At 37.6% G+C, this 19198-nt stretch overlaps 4 protein-coding genes across 4 annotated transcripts; 2 read left to right on the top strand and 2 right to left on the bottom strand.

The window, feature by feature from the left end:
- The first annotated feature begins 87 nt into the window (after positions 1-87).
- LOC110785010 (uncharacterized) lies at positions 88-3424 on the top strand. Its single transcript, XM_021989450.2, has 3 exons — positions 88-359; positions 820-987; positions 2996-3424. Exons 1-3 carry the CDS (start codon positions 208-210, stop codon positions 3237-3239), a joined length of 564 nt encoding a protein of 187 aa, XP_021845142.1. The 5' UTR covers positions 88-207; the 3' UTR covers positions 3240-3424.
- A 1817-nt stretch (positions 3425-5241) lies between these two features.
- On the bottom strand, positions 5242-8048 carry LOC110785009 (nifU-like protein 3, chloroplastic). The gene is made up of 4 exons (XM_021989449.2): positions 7690-8048; positions 7479-7602; positions 6339-6637; positions 5242-5727 (listed from the first exon to the last, which is right to left on the bottom strand). The coding sequence occupies exons 1-4, from the start codon at positions 7807-7809 to the stop codon at positions 5536-5538; spliced, it is 735 nt and encodes a 244-aa protein (XP_021845141.1). The 5' UTR covers positions 7810-8048; the 3' UTR covers positions 5242-5535.
- A 422-nt stretch (positions 8049-8470) lies between these two features.
- LOC110785008 (pentatricopeptide repeat-containing protein At2g18940, chloroplastic) lies at positions 8471-12282 on the bottom strand. The gene has a single exon (XM_021989448.2). It carries the CDS (start codon positions 11172-11174, stop codon positions 8580-8582), a length of 2595 nt encoding a protein of 864 aa, XP_021845140.1. The 5' UTR covers positions 11175-12282; the 3' UTR covers positions 8471-8579.
- A 674-nt stretch (positions 12283-12956) lies between these two features.
- Positions 12957-18983, top strand: LOC110785007 (adagio protein 1). The gene is made up of 2 exons (XM_021989447.2): positions 12957-13615; positions 16650-18983. Exons 1-2 carry the CDS (start codon positions 13383-13385, stop codon positions 18262-18264), a joined length of 1848 nt encoding a protein of 615 aa, XP_021845139.1. The 5' UTR covers positions 12957-13382; the 3' UTR covers positions 18265-18983.
- The last annotated feature ends 215 nt before the right edge of the window (positions 18984-19198 follow it).

The following is a 19198-nucleotide window of genomic DNA, read 5'->3' as shown; positions in this document are numbered from 1 at the left end:
TTTTGTTTCAAGAAAAAACAAAAAAGGACAAAATTCTTGGAAAAATCTATCATCCATAATCCATCTGCCACGTAGGAATATTGTTTATCATGGAAAATTGAGAATTCCAAATAGAAATGAGCACCAAAAATAAGTAGAAAATATTGAACCTGTTAACATTCTTTGTTTCACTGAAATTTGAAGTAGAAATTTGTTCTCATTTGAAATATGATAATGGGATCTTTACAGAAGAGCTTCTTCTCAAACCCACTACTAATCCAAACCCAGAATCACATTCACAGAAGAACCCCGAATTCTTTTTTCATTGTTTCCTGCAAACTCCCACCAAATGATCACCAAAATCAACCTGATACTTCTAGGTAAACTTTTCTACTTTTTTTGAACTTTTTCATGGTTAATTCTGGGTTATTTTGTTTAGATGGCTCTTGGTAAGTTGGATTGTTAATTTTGGAAAATCAAAGTGATTTTTCAGTGTAAAAATGGCTAATTTTCTTGCTTTCTGTTAGTTGGTCTTTTTTTTCCTGGTAATTTCTTGCATAGTTCATTTTTGTGTTTTTTTTTTTTTGTGTGAAATCAAAGTGATTTTTGAGGGTTCAATTGGTTAATTTCTGGTTTTTTTGGGGATTTTGTTCTTGGTAATTTCATGAATAGTAGTTAGCCTTTGCGTGGATTTTGGGGAACTCAAAGTGAATTTCCAGGGTAAAATGGCTAATAACTTGATTTCTGTTTTAGGGTATTTTAAATTTCCTGGTAATTTCAAAGTTTCAACTTTCTTGAGATAGATTCATGAATTTGTTTCAATGTTATTTGGGTGGTCAGGAAAATAGAGAAGCAGCTGGCAAAGTTAGCAATAGTGACATTGGCAGCAGGAGTATTGACTCTAGGATCAGTTGGTGATGCTTCAGCTGCCAAATCTGGTGGTCGTATTGGTGGTCAGGCTTTTCGCTCTTCTGCTCCTCGTCCCTCGTCTCCTAGAGTTAATTCTAGGTAATCTAACATTCTAATTCCATGGACTATACTTAAATATCTCCCTTGATTGTCTTGTAAACTTGATGCATTGTGAATAAGGTGTGTAATATAATGGAAATGGTCAGTTTGCTACTTTAGCCTGTAAGGGTAAGATTGCTTACATCTTATACTACCGGTGATGCTGGTTGTAGCCTTGTGCACTCAGTTATGTTACTTATGTATAATGGAAGTCGGACATATTTTCATATGATGTTGTCTTTGTTGTTTATATTGTGTTGATGTAATGATGTCTTGATCAACTTATTTGTGAGGGAGAGTAATTCATTTCTTTACTTAAACACATTCAGTGCCCTGCTTCCTCTGATGTTGTGTTGCTTGCTTATGAGTATATTAGAGCATCCATTGACCACATGGCACATGCAATAAAACATTGGCGCGCTTTTATACCACTCCCATTCTGTAGCAGCTCTCCCATTATCCTAGGTCTTCATGACTTTCTTTGACATCTCAGTTAGAGTTCAGCCTATCAGTGCTTATCCCATTTGACAGTAGAGTCATCGTCTCATTTACTTCTAAATTGAGCCATGACATGTTGGAGTATCTCTTTCTAAATTCTCCTATTGTCTACTTCAATGCACAATCTAAGCTTGTAGATGTCTTGATTTGTAATTGAACACAAATTCTCTGAGTTTGTTCTGTAACAATTATCAGTGGGAATGCAAGAAAGTCTTTCTGTCTCCGGATCAATTGATCGAATATCAGGTGTATGGATTGAAAAACTACCCCCACACAGTCAGGACTCAGGAAACCCCATAGGCCCCTATTTAAACCCAATGTATAAAAATATGCCATTGAGATTGGACCTTTGTCCAATCGCGGAGAGTGATCTCGTAATGAAATGCAGTAGAGCTGTTCAATGCTTCGACTAACGGGGCTAAGAATCTTCAACAATTACTTGTAACATTCAAGTTCTTTGTATTCTGCAATTACTGTATATTATACTTCATCCGTTTCTATATAGTTGCAAGTTGCAACACACTTTTTCACACACTTTAAGAAAAAAGAATCAAGCTACTTTGTTATGAAGGCATAAATGGAAAGTTCCATTATTTTATTTGGTGGATGAGAAGCTAGGAGTTTATAAAAAGAATAAAGTGAGGGCAGAAATGTCATTGCATACAAAATAGTTTCCATATACGGTGTGTTGCAAGTATTATGATGTTTCTGTTTTAGGGAAGTGTTAAGTAAAAAGAAACAGATTGAGTATTACTGATGCATGTGGTATACCCACAAACCCTTTCAAGTTGATATTTATATAATTTAGCTGTTTAGCTTTACCTTTTAACTGCATGTTTGGTATAAATGTAAGAAAGGAAATGTATTCGGCAACAAATAAGTAAGGGAAATGATAATGTTAAGTGTTACCATTATTCTTTGTTTGGTATGACGAGGGGAAGGAATCATTTATATCATTAGGGATTGAGGAGGGAAACAAACTTGTTACCATAGGCTTGAGAAAGGTAACAAATGAGGGGTAATGGTTAACCTTAGGAGATGGATTGGGTTACCTAACCCTCAGTCCCTCACACCAAACAATAGGAAATGTAAATAATTAATTGATTCAATTTCCACCACTCCCTCTCTACTAGCTTGTCCTCATTTTTCAAACGGTAAGTAGTGTACTAAACATATTATGCAGAAATTAGAACATTGTACTCACAGTTAGAAAATTAGTTATTTTCGTGAAACAATTCAGTAGATTTTGATTGGGTTTCCTGGAGTCTCACAAAGGAAGGAAGGGTATGATACGAAGGTTATTTTGGTAAAACCACAACACATCCTTAATCAAGAGGGAATGAAACAACGTGATTAAGTGAGTATTATTTTTTGATGGAGGGAGCATTTAGATCCAAAGAAGAAAATTAGGATTGTAGAATGTCAGCAGAAAATGATTAGCTTCAATATTCAATTTTTTAGTTGGAGTATCTGATTCTTTTTGGGTATTTTGTTTATCTTTTTCCTGCAGGACAAACATTTATGTGAATCCACGTGTAGCTCCACCACTTGTTGGTGGCTACGGATATGGCCCCGGGGTCCCATACTACGGTGGATGGGGTTGGTCGCCGTTTTCATTCTTTGCTCCAGGCCCAAGTGTTGCAGTTGGTGTAGGTGGTGGATTCGACCTCCTTGTCTTGTTCATGGTTATGGGAGCGGTTTCAGCTGTTGTTAGGCGGTTCCTACAGCCAAGGAAGGAGGATGATGATTATTAGAGGAATCACATCAAACATTTTGTACTAATCTATAAGATAGCCAACTCAACAAGTCCATCAAGTTGATGTATAAATTGTATATGAATGATGTTTTGCTACTCAGATTACATTGGTAGGTGTAATTATTCCTGAAATCAGAGTATTGTCCTGATAATATGAATTACCTAAGTTGAATTTCTTTTACAGTGCTTCTGTCTTCCCTTTCTTTGAGATGAACTCTTGGATGAGGTTATTGGCATACGATGTTTACTCATTAGGGTATCCCTCATACTCTTCCCCAACCTCCAGACCTTGCCACATCAGTTTTCCCCTAATTTTTACCCTTTTTTTTTTCTATGGAACCCCTAACTTTTACCTACTTTTTCATTATTTAGATTCAAACATTGGTCTCCCTATTTTTAGTTTTTCATACCATATTCCCAAATTCATCTCAGACTCAAAACTCCTGAAAAAAAATAATTAAGTAGGATAAAGGATAAATATGTGACTTAATTTGATTTGGTTGGAGAAACAAATGGATCCTTAAGTGAGTCATGGATTTTCAAACTCACATTTATACTTGTTATATACCACATTATCCTAAGAGTGTTGCTCTAGACTAGGGACAAACTCACCCTTATACTTGTTGTATACCACATTATCCTAAGAGTGTGGCTCTAGACTAAGGTAAAATAACTTCCATTGTTGGCTATTACCTTCCTACTCTAGCACCGAAATGGGCATGTTATATGAAAAAACCCTTCGACAAAAGAGTAGCAAACTAATCGTTTGTGTGGTTTTCCATATACTACTTACAGATCATAATTTCTCTAGTAAAAGGGCAAGATAACAGAGATGAGAAATAAATGAAAGAAACAATCTAAAATATATTTCTAAGATTAGGTCAGGATGAGAGCAGTCGCCCATGTGAATCTGAGAGCGGATACATGACTTTGACCTTACTTTTTTTGGCAGGGTGTCGAAATCCTATTAGGAGACAGTCGGGGGCAGAAAAATGCCAGGTTCTGAAAGATAAGAGATTTACACAAATTCGACGAGATAACTATTCCGGGAAGGGACTCTTTAATATGCTTAATGCTTGCTGCTCTGAAAAGGTCAATCAATAGGGAGAACAAATCATGGAGTGCCTATCCCATAAAATAGCTAAAGAACTGTTAAATACGGGCCTGAGCCGCACCCGTCATCGAGAGAGAGAGTCCACTTAACAAGTCCAAAGGAGGTTCCACCTTAAAACCATATGGCAATAAGGGGAGTAGCCCCTTAGCCTTATTAAGGGATTAACTCTCTCATCTCTTCTCAATGTGGGACACTCACATGTGTTATTTGGGAAGGCTTTCTTCAACACTCCCCTCACGTGTGAGGTCCACTTTTTAGTTCGGTCACATGTGATGTTTCGTGGGCCAGAGTGCGTTTCTCGACACTCCCCCTCACACGTGCCATTTTTAATTTGGCCCAGAATATTAACGGTCCAAGGTCCAAGTCGTGGGCCCGGCTCTGATACCATGTTAAATACGGGCCTGGGCCGCACCCGTCATCGAGAGAGAGAGAGTCCACTTAACAAGTCCAAAGGAGGTTCCACCTTAAAACCATATGGCAATAATGGGAGTAGTCCCTTAGCCTTATTAAGGGATTAACTCTCTCATCTCTTCTCAATGTTGGACACTGACATGTGTTATTTGGGAAGGCTTTCTTCAACAAGAACAGAGGTGGATCAGCTTGACCTATGTACCCAAAGGACGGTACATAGGGAGAGTCTAATCTAGTTATCCTAGGAAGCGCACAGAAACTCTTTCCCAGCAATGGGGGAAAAAAAAGCACACAAACCGAAAGGTTCTAATAAGCGACCTCATACCAAGTAGCGAGTGGACAAAAGCTTCTAATAAGCGACTACGTACCAAAAGCTCATCGAGCTTTAGGTTGTTTACATGCAAAAGCTTCGCGTTAGTGACTTCATACCCTATGGGTTTATGATTATAAGGAAAGTCAGTTCTTGAAGCAGAAATGTAGCAGATAACATGGTAATAAATTTTTGTTTCATAAGAATACAAGTAACTACTGAGAGTTTTGTGGAACTATACACTAATATTTCAGTATTCAGAGAGAAACCACAGGATCAAGGATCCACAGAATCTGACAATTTGTAGTGTCTGAAAATCTATCAAGGATCAAGGGAGCATCTCAACTTTGAAAAGACAGCATTCCTAGGCAATGTTTTGAAGATGCTTCCTACCCAAAATATTATCTTCAAGATATTCTCCATGTCATTAACAAAATTCTGTCCTGTGGTTAGGAACTTTTACTCAGTCAGCTGGACAGCGGCAATGGAAGGTATTTTCTCTCTTAGTTTTTGCGTTAGGGCAACACGCACAGTCAGTACACCAGCTGCAGGTCCACTCAGCCGTACTCTGACAACATAATCTTCAATTTTGTCAAGTTCAAGCAGCCCGCCTCCAGTGCCTGCTAGGTAAGGCCTAATCTCAGCAAGAATCTGGGGAAACAAAATTTGTATGATAAGTAAAACACAACTTTGCATTTGCAAATTATGTGAATGACCTAATCAGCAAAACTTAAATTTCCTATGAGGAAAAATTATGAAGCACCATTATGCGCGCGCTATAAACTTCACCAAAAAGATTTAAAAGGTCAATTTTTAGCCCATAAAATGCAAGAAATGAGCTCAATAAACACTACTACCTCTGTTTCAAAATGATCTTTACTTTTTTTCGTTTTAGTCCCTTTCATAATGTTATTTACACTTTGCTTTATTCTATTTTTTGACATAAAAATTTACTATCTTACCCCACACTATTTACAATTTTCCCCTCACTTTCTCTTACTTTATTCATTTTTTTCTTACACCCACTCACTTTCACATTTCTCTTACTTTATCCATATTTTATTATATTCAACCAACTTTCCCATTTTTATCTTAATATTTGTGCAAATAGTAATCGTAAAGATCTTTATGAAACGGAGGTAGTACAATATAACTACTTTATGCCTAGTTTCGTGAATTTTCAACTCTCTGAGTGATTGGATTTGAGAGGATTTGCAACTTAGTTTCTTGGAAGATAAACTGCATTTTAGTCAGATGCTCACCTTTTCGACATTTTCCTCGTTGAGTTCCAGGCCAGTCTCGGTGTCTAGAATCTGTTCTACCTCCATGATTTCAGGAATCTTATCACGAAGGCGAAGCTCTATTCCCATCTTCAAAGTCATGGCTGAACTTGGGCATGATCCACATGCTCCTTCCAGCTTCAGCACGACAACCAGACCATCAATTTCGTGCAATGACACATTTCCTCCATCGGCCATGAGGCCAGGCCGCACCTCATCTAGTACCTTCTCCACGTTTTCTTCGGTTAATGGAAGCACACAAGTTGGTGAAACCACAGCTCCTTCAGTAAAGCAAACAGAGATAAAATGTTACCAAAAGTTGTAATATTATGTCTCTGAACATTGGAGGTAAAGTGCATTACTCTACTAAGCTCTTCTATCCCCCATGTCACCAAGAACAAACATGTACAAATAAAAGTCGCGCATAAATGTGAACCTAGAGACTACACTGTAATCATGTCATACAAGTTGATCGATCAACAAACTGGAGATATTCACCGGCTCAATAATCATGCACGATTATATTAAGATAAAGTCGAACCCTCTATCATAGTCCTAAATAAAATAGGGTTTATGAAACTCAGTTGAGATATGGAAAACTGTTTTCCTCTTTTCAATCATTTTACGTTGTTTGGTTTGGCAAAGGATGCAAAATAACTCTCTATAACTCCCTCAAAAGGTTAAGGTTGAAAACCTTTTCCATTAGAAAAGAAGGGAAACCACTTTTCCATTTTTACTCCTTACCTCCTCTTCCTTCTTCCCACGTGTCGGAAACCAGAAAAAGGAAAACTAATTTAGAATTGTGTTTTTCACCGAAAACATTTTACATAAAATCAAATGGAGCATCAGATCAAATGGAGCCTAAGAGGTAAAACATTCCCTACAGGCCTACACTATGGGGTCATTTACCACTAATGACACAAAAATAAGAACTTGAGGCCTCTGATTTTAACTCTATCCATCAATACATTAATAATTGTCACCACGACTATGCAATTTGAACTAGCAATTCGACAATGCTACAACAATCAGAATAATCAAATTCAGAGCAATACTACCTACCTGAACATAATTGATTAAATGAGCAAAGGCAACAAAATATATAGAGTACTTCAAACTTACCAACTTGAAGTTTTCGACGAGTACAATGATCAAATTTAAAGAAATTGCTGGAAACAAATTGACCTCTGACATAACTGCTTTCTTTCCCAGAAAAGATGCTGCACTTTGAGTTCTTTCTCTGCACCTGCAAAAAAAAAAGAAAAATATTAAATTTCAAGTGGGCATACAAAAACTTAAGAAACCCAGAAAAAATTAGGATTAAAGATTGAACCTTGAGGAGAGAGAAAGCAGAATTTGGGAGATTCCGATGTTGATTTTGGTGATCAATGGAGGATGAATGAATTAGTAATCTTTCTGGGTTTGGCTTATGAGCCACTGGTAATACTCCCATGTTTCTGTTTCATTCTACTCTACACAATCTGCTGACTCCCATCTGCTAAATTGTTGATAAAATAAAACTAAAATATTAAGTTGGTAATTACTAACGCAATTAATAAATAAATAAAAGTGATGGAAGGAATTAAAAAAAAAAGTTATATTTAGTAAAAATATATAAATAGTTTATTTTATTTGATGTCAAGAAGTTGATGGTTGAAACAAACAAGGCAATCCCAGTAGGCTAGGATCCACCTTCCCATGAAGTCATGATAGGATATATGGATACAAGAGGCTTTTGATTGAGGAAAGGTGGTGAGATTGCCACGTCACAAAGCCATAGATAAAATCACTTTTTGTATGTGTAAAATGGAAATTACCATCTTTTATCCTTATTATTCCGCAAATTATTTCATGCACCAGTGTTGGGAGCAATACACCAGATATATAGAGTAACAAAAGTAACAGATGACTCTTTTCCTGAAAAGTGAAAACTGTAACAGTTGAAGCTTCATAGAAATAGTTGGTTCCTCTTTGCTTTGAGTTTATCATAAATGAATGGTGTATATTTGATGATCCAAGATTGGTAGTTTTGGGTTGAAGAAACATAGTCATATTTAACAACCCAGAAACTCCAAACATCAGCTTGATAAAGCGAGCTGGTAAGTATTCCGTAATTCTTATAAAAGAATTTCTCATCATAAATGTGACATATCTGAATTACAGTGGTTAAACAAAAAGAAAGCAAAACTGAGCCTATTATACAAAAATACATGAGGAAGTCACTCACAACTGCCCATCCTGCCTAATACGAGATGAGAGCCGGTCTAAAGACTGATCATCAAAAGAGTTGTCCTTCTCCTTGATTCTCAAAACAAAGTCAAAAGCTTCTCTGTATTTATTTGCTTTACAATAACAGTCTACTACAATCTTGTAAGTCAACTCATTAGGTAAACACCCATGTTGAATCATGTAACTTATTACTTCATCAACCTCTGAAAACATCCCTCGCCCTGCATAACCAGCCACGAAAGTGTTGTAAGTCACTATACACGGCCGTATTCCTCTCGTTGTCATCTCTGACATAATCTGAATCGCTTCCTGCATCAGCCCTTGCCTGCAAAACGCTTTGATAACCGTGTTATAAGACACCAGATCTGGTTTTCCACCGCTTTTCAGCAGGTTTCGTAGTACCTCATCTGCCTTCCAACATTCCCCTGCTCTTGCATACATATCCATCAAGCTATTGTAAGTGATTAAATCTGGGTGCAATCCATTCTCTTGAATCAATTGCATGATTTCTTGAGCATCATCATACATTTTATTCCTAGCAAAAATTGATAGCATTGAGTTGTACACAACCAAATCAGGTTTATACCCACTTTTCTGCAACTCTTTGAATGCCCTCTCCATACCCGATAATGATCTACATTTAAAATTCGCAAGGATAAGGGTTCTTAAAAGCATCCAGCTTGGATAGATTTGCCCTTCATATATCTCCCTTTCAATTCTTTGTATCCCTCTTACATTCCCTCCCTTTGCATAACATTGAATCATTGAGGAATAAGAGGTATCATTTGGCTTAAATCCCTTGTTCCTCATATCACGAAATATTAATTCTGCTGCTTTCCAATCGCCCTTTCTAGCCAACACATTTAAAAAAGCATTATAAGTTGTCACACAAGGGCTAAATCCAGCTTCCATCATCTCCTCAAATATCTTAGTAGCATCAATTCGTGAACCACACCGACCATACGCACTAATCAAAGTGTTGAACGTGTCTCGATCAGGCTCAAAACCACTACGTTTCATCTCCTGGAAAACCCGGTTCACAAACTTCTCTTTACCAGTACCACCACACATAGCAAGCATCGTGTTCCATGTGATTCGATTTGGGGGGCACCCGTTTACTTTCATGTCAAACAATATATCTATCATCTCTTCTGATCTTGACTTTTTCCCTAGCATCCCGAGGATAGCATTGTATGTACAAACATTAGGAACACAACCAGAAACCTTCATCTGGTTGAACAAAGCCAAAGCCTCATCAACCTTTCCAGCTTTCCCATATGCATCAACTACAGTAGTATAAGTAACTGCATTAGGCATTATCCCTTTACGCGTCATTGTATCTATCACAGCAACTCCTTCTTCAAGAAACCCAGCCCTAACATAAGTACCAACTAGCTCGTTATAAGTTACAGAATCAGGAGGACAGTCATTATCCTCCATTTCTTTCAAGATACTCAAAGCCTCAGAGCAAATTCCGGCTTTCCCAAACACTTGAAGCAAAGAGTTATAAGTAACAGTTCCCGGTTTATAACCCTGTGATTTCAATTGAGCAAAGAAATCCCTTGCTTCATCCAACAACCCTTCCCTACCACAAGCAGCAATCACAGTACTACAAGTAAACTCATCGAATTTAAATCCTCGGCTTTTAATCTCATCTAGAAGGAACAAAATTTTATCCCAAGACCTACCCATCTTCCCATAAACATCTAGCATTACATTGTAAGTAACCAAAGTTGGAACAAGACCCTTCTCCTTCATATTCTCGAAAATCGAAACCGCCTTTGTGTACTTGCCTGTTCTAGCATAAGCATGAAGAATTGAGGTATAAGCTCGAACATCTAGAATATACTCCTCAAGAGGAATCACATCAAACAGCTTAACAGCAACAGTGTGCTGTGATTCCCTACCTAAAATCCTAGCCATTAACTCAACAACCTGATAATTCATCCTCTCATCTTTTGCCCTAACATTCTTCAAACCCCATTCAAACAACAAAACAGCTTTTTCCCAATTCCCCAAAACATCTAAACCTTTCAATAAACTGATCAAATCAGCTTCTACCAAATCAAATTTCACAGAATCAAAAAACTCAGTTAAACTATACAAGGGTATTCCCAACATAGAATTCAACAGCAACTTACTCTTATCAGATAAGAAATCAAGCGCGGCAACACCCTTATCATCCTCCTCCTCTTCAACTGCCGCGACGGCGAGCCGGGTGGCGCAAACCGAGGCGTGGCCATTGAAACTATGATGATTGAATGGTTCAAGTGAGGAAAGGGGTAGAGAAGGCAAAAGGGTAGCTTTAGAATTGGATGATTTGATGAGTTTAGGGAAATGGGTATTGGTTGGAGTTGAAGAAAGGTGAAGAAGGTGTTGAAGAAGAGAGTCAATTGCAAGTGAAGGAGGGTTTTGGGGTTGTTGAGGAGGAAGAGGCAATGTTGTAGAGCTGAATTTTAATGCCATGTTTGGTTGTTGTTGTTGTTGTTGTTGTTGTGGTGGGGAAATTGGAATTGGTATTGGTATTGGTATTGGTTTTGCTTGTTGAATTGGTAATGTTGGCCTATTTGGGAATATGGTGCCCTCCATTGTTGCCAAAACATTAAAGATTGAAGCTTTTTTTACAGAAATGGAAGAGAAGATAAAGGGCTAGACTTTCATGGGAGATTGAGTGGAACTTGGATAAGTAAATTGGCGGTTTGAAGATAGCAGAAGAATAGAAGAGGCTACCATTAAAAGAGGATTGGGACTTTCATTAGTGATTGTGCGTTTTGTGTAAACCGGAAAGCCAATCCGCCCGGGATCTTTTCGGAGGTACATGACAAAATTTGGAAACTCATCCTTTAGGCAGATTATTTCTTCTGTTTCAAAATGATTTGTCTTGTTCGGATTTTTTTACTTGTGTCATGGTAAAATAAGAGACAAATTTAGCAAATACTCCAACCTAATAAAATTTTATATTGTCAATTACAACTTCAAATTTCTAGTTTGTCAATTACAACCTTAAACTTATACAGTATTCCATTTTAAATTACAATATGAAGTTATTTTCCGATAAAAATCATCGGGAGATGATGTCATAATGTTATTAAAAAATTACATAATATCTATAAAAAAAATTAATTCTTCTTTTTCGATTTATTTTGTTGTTTAAATTCATATTTTTCGATTTAATTTTTTTATAGAAATTACGTAATTGTTTTTTTTAATAACATTATAACATCATCTTCCAGTGATTTTTGACGGAAAATGACGTTAAAGATTGTAATTGAAAAAATTAGAAGTTTGAGATTGTAATTGACAAATATGAAACTTTATTAGATTGTATTTGCCAAATTTTCCAAAATAAAAAGACAATTCTTATCCTAAGTAAAATAGCATCCATTTCATAATAACATTACTCATGTAGTATCAAACAAAATACGTAGTAACATGGAAGTGTTGCATATTATGATAACATGAACCTACTTGAGATCTACTTCACATGGATTAAGCATTTTCATTAAGCATGTAAGTACTATATAATACATGTGGAACTTCCTAAAATAAAATAGTAGAAGAAAAATATCTGACAGATCTTTATTTGCCAAAAAAAATATGAAGTATCTAACAAATGGAGCAAATAAGTATAATGAGTAGAATTAGTGGTTGGTCGGTTGATAAGAATGTATATATTTGGTAGGCGGACGAAGAGTTTGTCATGAGAGATCATATATTTTCATCAAGCTAGCAGATGTAAAGCATATCAAAGCCAACTTTAATATCCTTGTAGTCGAAGCTATTCCGAAAGGTGTCAAAGAAGCCATTGGTATAATAAACATGATCATAAGAAGAGGGAAAACCAATGCAACAAATAAATCATTGAAGGAACCCTCTAGGTTTCAGGGGATAACCTACTTGTATTTATCATCAAACAACGGCTAATATCACCACTAGATTCAAACAAACGGGGGAAAATCTAAACATCACGAACAAGCATAAAACTCTAGTAGACCTGATAGAACGAGTGCCCAATCAGATCAGGCGCAAATAATGCTCCACTTGTTCATCATCCCACACATGCTAATGACCGTACGTAGTTGGGTAAATACATTTTCTCGTAACCAAAATGATTATAAAGCTACTAATAAGATACTAACATATAGTGGTAAACACCGAATACATGTATTATTGTGTACTATAGATCGCATGATCGAATCTTCCCACCTTCATTTGTAATTTGAAATTTGAGATTTGAGATTTGAGATGCCGTTGTAGTTCACTTGAACCAAACAACGACTCTTAAACTCTTTTTCGATGACCCCACCCTCACAGGCCACAGCCCAAAAAGCAGTTCGTAGAATAGAATGAACAAATCAAGTCCACTACTATTACTACAAGTACTAGTACAAATATTGAAACTGTAATAACAACAATTTCCCCAAAAAAAGCCAGGTTCCCTTTTATTCTCCCCAGCAAACGTAAAAACACGCAACAAACAGCAACAGCAACAACAACAACAACAAAAAACACACAATTTCAATTTGTTCATCTCCTCAAATCTTATTTATCTCTCTCTTCCCCTGATATTTTTGTAATCATCTCTGTATCTCTTCTCTTAACACCCAACTTTCTGGCAAAGATCGTTATCCCCACTTTCTGTCCACTCATATCCAATCCCTCTTTCAAACCCTAACTCCCCTTTTTTTTTACCCATTGCATTTTCAAGCATTTCCCAGAATTCCCCCATTTTTTCTGATTGTAATTTTGATGGGGTAATTTAGAAAAAAAAGCTGTGTTCTTTAGAAGAAAGGAAAGATGATGGAGTGGGATAGTAGCTCCTCTGATGATAGTGGTGATGAATTTGAAGGGTTCTTGTTGAATGATGGAGTGGGGTCCATGCCTTTTCCTGTTCAAAATCTGCTTCAAACGACGCCATGTGGGTTTGTTGTTACAGATGCTTTGGAAGCTGATCATCCTATTATCTATGTTAATACTGTCTTTGAGATGGTTTCTGGGTATCGAGCTGAAGAAGTTCTTGGTCGCAACTGGTAATTCTTTCTAATTCTTGACTACTTTGAGTATACAGAAATTGGAGTTAATTTATTGATTTAATTGGGGTTTGTGTTAATTTTTGAAATGGGGTTTTCTGGGTTTTTGCAATTACTGGATAAATTGGTTGTTTTTGGTAATTTAATGTTGTTTTTCCAAGTATGTTTTGATTAATTTCTGCTGGGTTTTTGTAATTTGCTAAAATTGGTTAGGTTTTATGAAATAATGAAGATTGTATGAAATTTTTCATTTTTGGTCACGTCTCCATTTAGTTACTTTGGGGTAATTCATAGGACATAATACATGTTTGTTAGTATTTGGCTGTTGTAGAAATTAGGGTTTTATGGAACTTTAGAGTACTGATAATATGAATGGTTGGACCTGTGATAAAATGACTTTATCAGCTGATCATGGGCTCGTGAGTGAAACGGCTTGAATGGTTTGGTTTGCCCAGTCTCCAGAGCTGGGCAAGTAAGGCTAAAAATGTGAACTTGTGCTAAGCCAGCCCGAGCGGTCATTGATTGGGGCATATGAATGGTCAAAATGGCTTGAGTTCAGACATCAGACTTGAACTTCAATTAATCAGCTTTCAGTCATTGTTTTTGTTGTTAGATAGAATTAGCAAGATTTACCAGAAGTTTCACTTTTTTGATTCGCTGTGCTTGAACGGAAACCATAGGCTTTGACGTCAGTAATTAAGAATCTTTTCGTGCTTCAGCTGCTTCTATAACTATTCCTTTGAATAGCTCTCTCCCTCTACTTTTTGTTACTTATTGAGATATTAGGAGATCCATTAGTGATAATAGGTGAATATAGACTGAAATTTTTGTGTTGGATGACTTAAAGTGACAAATAAACTGTCAGTGGCTTTTAAGCTTGAGTTTGGATATGCGGCGTTTGTTGGAAGAGCTTAGCCCTATGCTAATTGTCTCAAATTTTCTTTGTTAGCCTATGATGAGCGCTTGAGGTCTTTCTTCAATGTTTGTTAAGGCTAAATGCTCCATCTCAAAAACTTGTGTTGTGTCTTGGCCATGGGTCTGCATCCGGTTTAGTTTTGCATTTATTTGCGTGACTGCATTGAACATACAAATATTTGTCTTTTAGATGATTTCCTTTCTTTTTACCCCTATTTCCCCCCCCCCCCCCCCCTTTTGCCTCTATTTTCCCCTTTTGCTGCAATAAAAAAATATTTTTTCATAAAAAAAGTCACCAAAATAAGCTTAGTGCCTATATCTTGGTTTCCAACCAAAACAGTGGGCCTTAATATGACAAAAACTCAAGATTTAAGCCATTGTTATGTTAGTGTCACTTGGGTGTTCACTAGAAATTTTTAGCTTATCCAAAATAAACCTCTATTGGGGGGAGGGTAAAAGAGGAAGGATGGATGGGAAAGGAAGGCAATAATCCTCTATAGGGAAGCGTTTGGCATGGTCGGAGGGACTGTCCAGATTGCTACCTCCCGTTAATAGTTTTGCTAGTGAGAGGAAGACTAGAAGAGAGTTGCTCATGCCCGGCAACGTCCGACGTTGAATATCAAAGTATGTTTCCCCTGAGTGCTTCAAGCTTCGAGCTTATGTGACTAGCTTGGATTATAGTTTTGTAATTACCTGTGTCAATTTTTTGAAGTAACCTTTTTTAAGCAATTTCTTATTTATGAAAGTGAGGCTAGGCATGCTTGGAAATAGTATGTGACTGTGAAAGGATAGTCTCTCTGCAACCAGTAGAAGTTATGGTGAATACTGTTATCTTGATCTATGTATGTGGTTATGTGGTGAATATATGGGAATTTCGTAATAGTTTAGAGTTAGATAGGCCTTTTAGAATATTTGGCAGTTGACTCTTCCTTACTCAGATAAACGGCAGACTCCTTTTTGTTGTATTAGTTCTACAACATTATGTTTAGTCATAGAATGAAATACCTCATCCTTCTAGTAGCTTTATTAGAGGCACTGGGTAACTATATGGTATATCTCTATGGCAGTTTTAGGATATCACTGATGTCAAGAGATGATAATTCTAAGATTAGGAGACAAATGACATGGTGTCTTTGAATTTCTTTTTGACTTCTGGTAAGATAGCCTTACTAAATTTGAATTATCTTTATGCCAATATATTGTATAACTAATATGCACAAACATAAGAGAGTATATCCTTTGCCATTCTGACCTTAACTATATGTGCTTTGTTCTTTCATTAAATTGATTTTCTGACTCACACCATATGAATTTTCCACCTTATTCCTCCTCTTTCAAACACCCTCGTGAATTTCACACACGCAGCTGACTCACACTTACACATGAGTGTTTGCTTGTCATGTCTTTGCGATGAGATAAACAAAGGGGGCAGAGGTAGTATGCCAGAAGTTTCTCAAGTTTAACCAAATCATACTCTGTGGGCACCTGTGCAAAAAAGATTTAAGATTTTGGGTGCTACTTGTCTATTATGAATTTTCTATTACATCTCAAACAGATTTCCATTTTTGCACCATCAGCTAAAGAAGTGTATCGAGGTCCCATATATGTTAAATTAAGTAGTAAGCCATTTCCCCAACCCCCTTCCCCCCTCCCTCGGAGACAAATGATTTCATTGGTTTGTGTTTAGCCTGACTACTGCTGCTTTTTAGTAGTCAATCTATCTGACAATCCCTATACGTACTTCACACTTCCTATTTTAGGCTGTCTCAAAACAATCTTTTCATTTCCTTTTTTACACTTATGTTTCCGCTTTTTCTCTTTACACATCAATCTTTTTCTCTCTTTCTTAATTTTCTCTCTCTACCCACTTTCAAGTTTCAACCTTTCATTATGTGTTTAACTACTTTTCTCAATCTCCACGCCAGTACAAAGTGTGAAGTTCATCTTGTGGTGGAGAGAGTGTTACCCTAGTTATTGATTTGATTAATAGACATTTGGTGGAGTTTGCTACTGTATCTATAGCTCCTCCATGGTCCTGCTCTCTGCTACGATATTAATCTGTGTAGTGCTTTTATTTGTTGATGATATATGAGATTTGACACTATACGCTGCTCTGCAGTCGCTTTTTACAATGCAGAGGTCCATTTGCTAAAAGAAGACATCCATTGGTGGACTCCGCTGTTGTTGCAGAAATAAGGAGGTGCCTTGAGGACGGCATCGAGTTTCAAGGTGAATTATTAAACTTTAGGAAAGATGGGTCTCCTCTAATGAACAGATTACGGCTGGTGCCTATATATGGAGATGATGAAAGCATAACTCACTTTATTGGGATTCAGTTATTCTCAGAGGCTAATGTTGATCTGGGTCCACTTCCTAGCTTTTCAGCAAAAGAATCCTTGAAGGCATCTGATCTATTTCGTTCCAGTCTTTCATCATTCCAACCTCGGGAGCGCCACATGTCTTTTGAGGTTTGTGGGTTGTTTCAACTGAATGATGAAGTCATTGCTTTGAAGATATTGTCACTACTGACGCCAAGGGATATTGCTGCTGTGAGTTCTGTCTGCAGGCGGTTCTATGAGCTAACAAAAAATGAGGATCTTTGGAGAATGGTCTGTCAGAATGCGTGGGGTACTGAAACAACCCGTGTTCTGGAGACTGTTCCTGGGGCGAAGAGACTCGGGTGGGGCCGGCTAGCAAGAGAACTGACTACCCTTGAAGCAGCTACATGGAGGAAGGTGACTGTTGGGGGTGCAGTGGAGCCCTCACGTTGCAACTTCAGTGCTTGTGCTGTTGGAAATCGGGTTGTCTTGTTTGGTGGAGAAGGGGTCAACATGCAACCTATGAATGACACATTTGTGTTAGATTTAAATTCAAACAACCCTGAATGGCGGCATGTCAAAGTGAGCTCTCCACCTCCAGGTCGTTGGGGTCACACTCTCTCTTGTGTGAATGATTCAAACCTGGTTGTTTTTGGTGGGTGTGGAACTCAAGGACTGCTAAATGACGTTTTTGTCCTCGATTTGGATGCAAAGCAACCAACCTGGCGTGAAATTTCTGGATTGGCACCTCCTCTTCCAAGATCATGGCACAGCTCTTGCACACTTGATGGAACCAAGTTAATCGTTTCAGGTGGATGTGCAGATTCAGGGGTACTTTTGAGCGATACTTTTCTTCTAGATCTATCATTGGATAAACCCGTGTGGCGAGAAATTCCAGCGGCGTGGTCCCCACCTTGTCGCCTTGGCCACACGTTGTCAGTCTATGGTGGGAAGAAAATCTTGATGTTCGGAGGTTTGGCTAAGAGTGGGCCACTACGGTTCCGTTCAAATGATGTATACACAATGGACTTGAGTGAGGAAGAGCCGTGCTGGAGATGTGTTACTGGTAGTGGGATGCCGGGTGCTGGAAATCCTGGAGGCATTGCTCCTCCGCCGCGGTTAGATCATGTGGCTGTGAGCCTTCCAGGTGGCAGGATCCTAGTGTTTGGTGGATCAGTGGCTGGTCTCCATTCTGCCTCACATCTGTATCTACTTGACCCAACTGAAGAAAAGCCAACATGGAGGGTATTAAATGTACCAGGTCGGCCCCCGAGATTTGCTTGGGGACACAGTACTTGTGTAGTTGGGGGCACGAGAGCTATCGTTCTTGGTGGTCAAACAGGAGAAGATTGGATGTTAACTGAGCTTTTTGAGTTATCCTTAGCAAGCACAGTTAAACTTGAAGATTTGCTATAGGAAAATGGAAAACGTTGATAATACAAGATGGAAGGATTTGTGATTGATTACTGTTCCAACAGCCAAATTTACAATTGTGCATACTGCAGATTGAATTTGTTATCGGCTGTCCCAAGCTCTGGGTTCGCGTCTTTTGTCAGATTGACTTCATTCTCAGGTTTTGATTTTTGGGGTTTGTATCAAGTTTCGCTCTGAAATTATGTGAAGCATTCTTCCACATTTTACTGCAGATCTTTTAGGTGGGTTAGTTGCTGTAGTGTAGGGCTTCTTCTTCTTGTTCTAGATCCTGTGCCTTTCTTCTTCTTCTTTTATCCCCTCCTGTTCGAGGTCTGTAGTACCAACGAGCAAAAATAAATTTCCAAAAAAAGAAAAAGAAAAAAAGAATGTAAGATAGAAAGCGGGTTTGCATGTATATAGATCATAGACCCTGTATTGTACTGCTTTCAGTATGCATCTGTAGTAAGTAAGAAATACGGATTTGCTCTCTAATTATCGTACAAAGATCTGTCTCTGTTCAGGTTATTATACAGACTTCAACTGAGGAGATTCTAATGAGATGCTGAAGTTGAAGCTGAAGCCGAAGCCGAAGCCGAACACCGGCTTTTTACCTGCAATAGATCAATTTTACTGCTGTATATTTTTCTGTTATAATTTATCTGAAGAGTTGTCTACAATTTTACAACACATTTCTATTTTTATACATGTATTCATTTTTGTTATGCCTTCAATTTTTTATTATAGCCTGTAAATTTGCCACATACTCTTTCAGTAGCCTACAGCAAGCCAATGAAATATTGCTCAACCTAGTTACTAAAAGAAACTAAAATACAACAAATGACACTGTAAGAGGGAACACCATTAACAAAAACAAAAAATATGAAACAGAGGAAGTAGATGAACTGTCTGAGACCATTGTTAACCATGTGTAAAAAAT

The sequence above is a fragment of the Spinacia oleracea genome, chromosome 2 (genome assembly GCF_020520425.1).
Source record: "Spinacia oleracea cultivar Varoflay chromosome 2, BTI_SOV_V1, whole genome shotgun sequence".
In the NCBI taxonomy this organism is placed as follows: domain Eukaryota; kingdom Viridiplantae; phylum Streptophyta; class Magnoliopsida; order Caryophyllales; family Amaranthaceae; genus Spinacia; species Spinacia oleracea.
Note: the sequence above shows the minus strand (reverse complement) of the source record. Positions and strands in the feature narration are given on the sequence as shown.

Bases quoted from the DNA above. Each gene is read 5' to 3' on its own strand.
- LOC110785010 (XM_021989450.2), top strand. From the start codon at position 208: ATGATAATGGGATCTTTACAGAAGAGCTTCTTCTCAAACCCACTACTA. The intron at 360-819 runs GTAAACTTTTCT...TTGGGTGGTCAG, and splicing joins AATCAACCTGATACTTCTAG to GAAAATAGAGAAGCAGCTGG. The intron at 988-2,995 runs GTAATCTAACAT...TTTTTCCTGCAG, and splicing joins TCTCCTAGAGTTAATTCTAG to GACAAACATTTATGTGAATC.
- LOC110785009 (XM_021989449.2), bottom strand. From the start codon at position 7,809: ATGGGAGTATTACCAGTGGCTCATAAGCCAAACCCAGAAAGATTACTA. The intron at 6,638-7,478 runs GTAAGTTTGAAG...GCTTTACTGAAG, and splicing joins TCGTCGAAAACTTCAAGTTG to GAGCTGTGGTTTCACCAACT. The intron at 5,728-6,338 runs GTGAGCATCTGA...TTGTTTCCCCAG, and splicing joins ACGAGGAAAATGTCGAAAAG to ATTCTTGCTGAGATTAGGCC.
- LOC110785008 (XM_021989448.2), bottom strand. From the start codon at position 11,174: ATGGAGGGCACCATATTCCCAAATAGGCCAACATTACCAATTCAACAA.
- LOC110785007 (XM_021989447.2), top strand. From the start codon at position 13,383: ATGATGGAGTGGGATAGTAGCTCCTCTGATGATAGTGGTGATGAATTT. The intron at 13,616-16,649 runs GTAATTCTTTCT...GCTGCTCTGCAG, and splicing joins GAAGTTCTTGGTCGCAACTG to TCGCTTTTTACAATGCAGAG.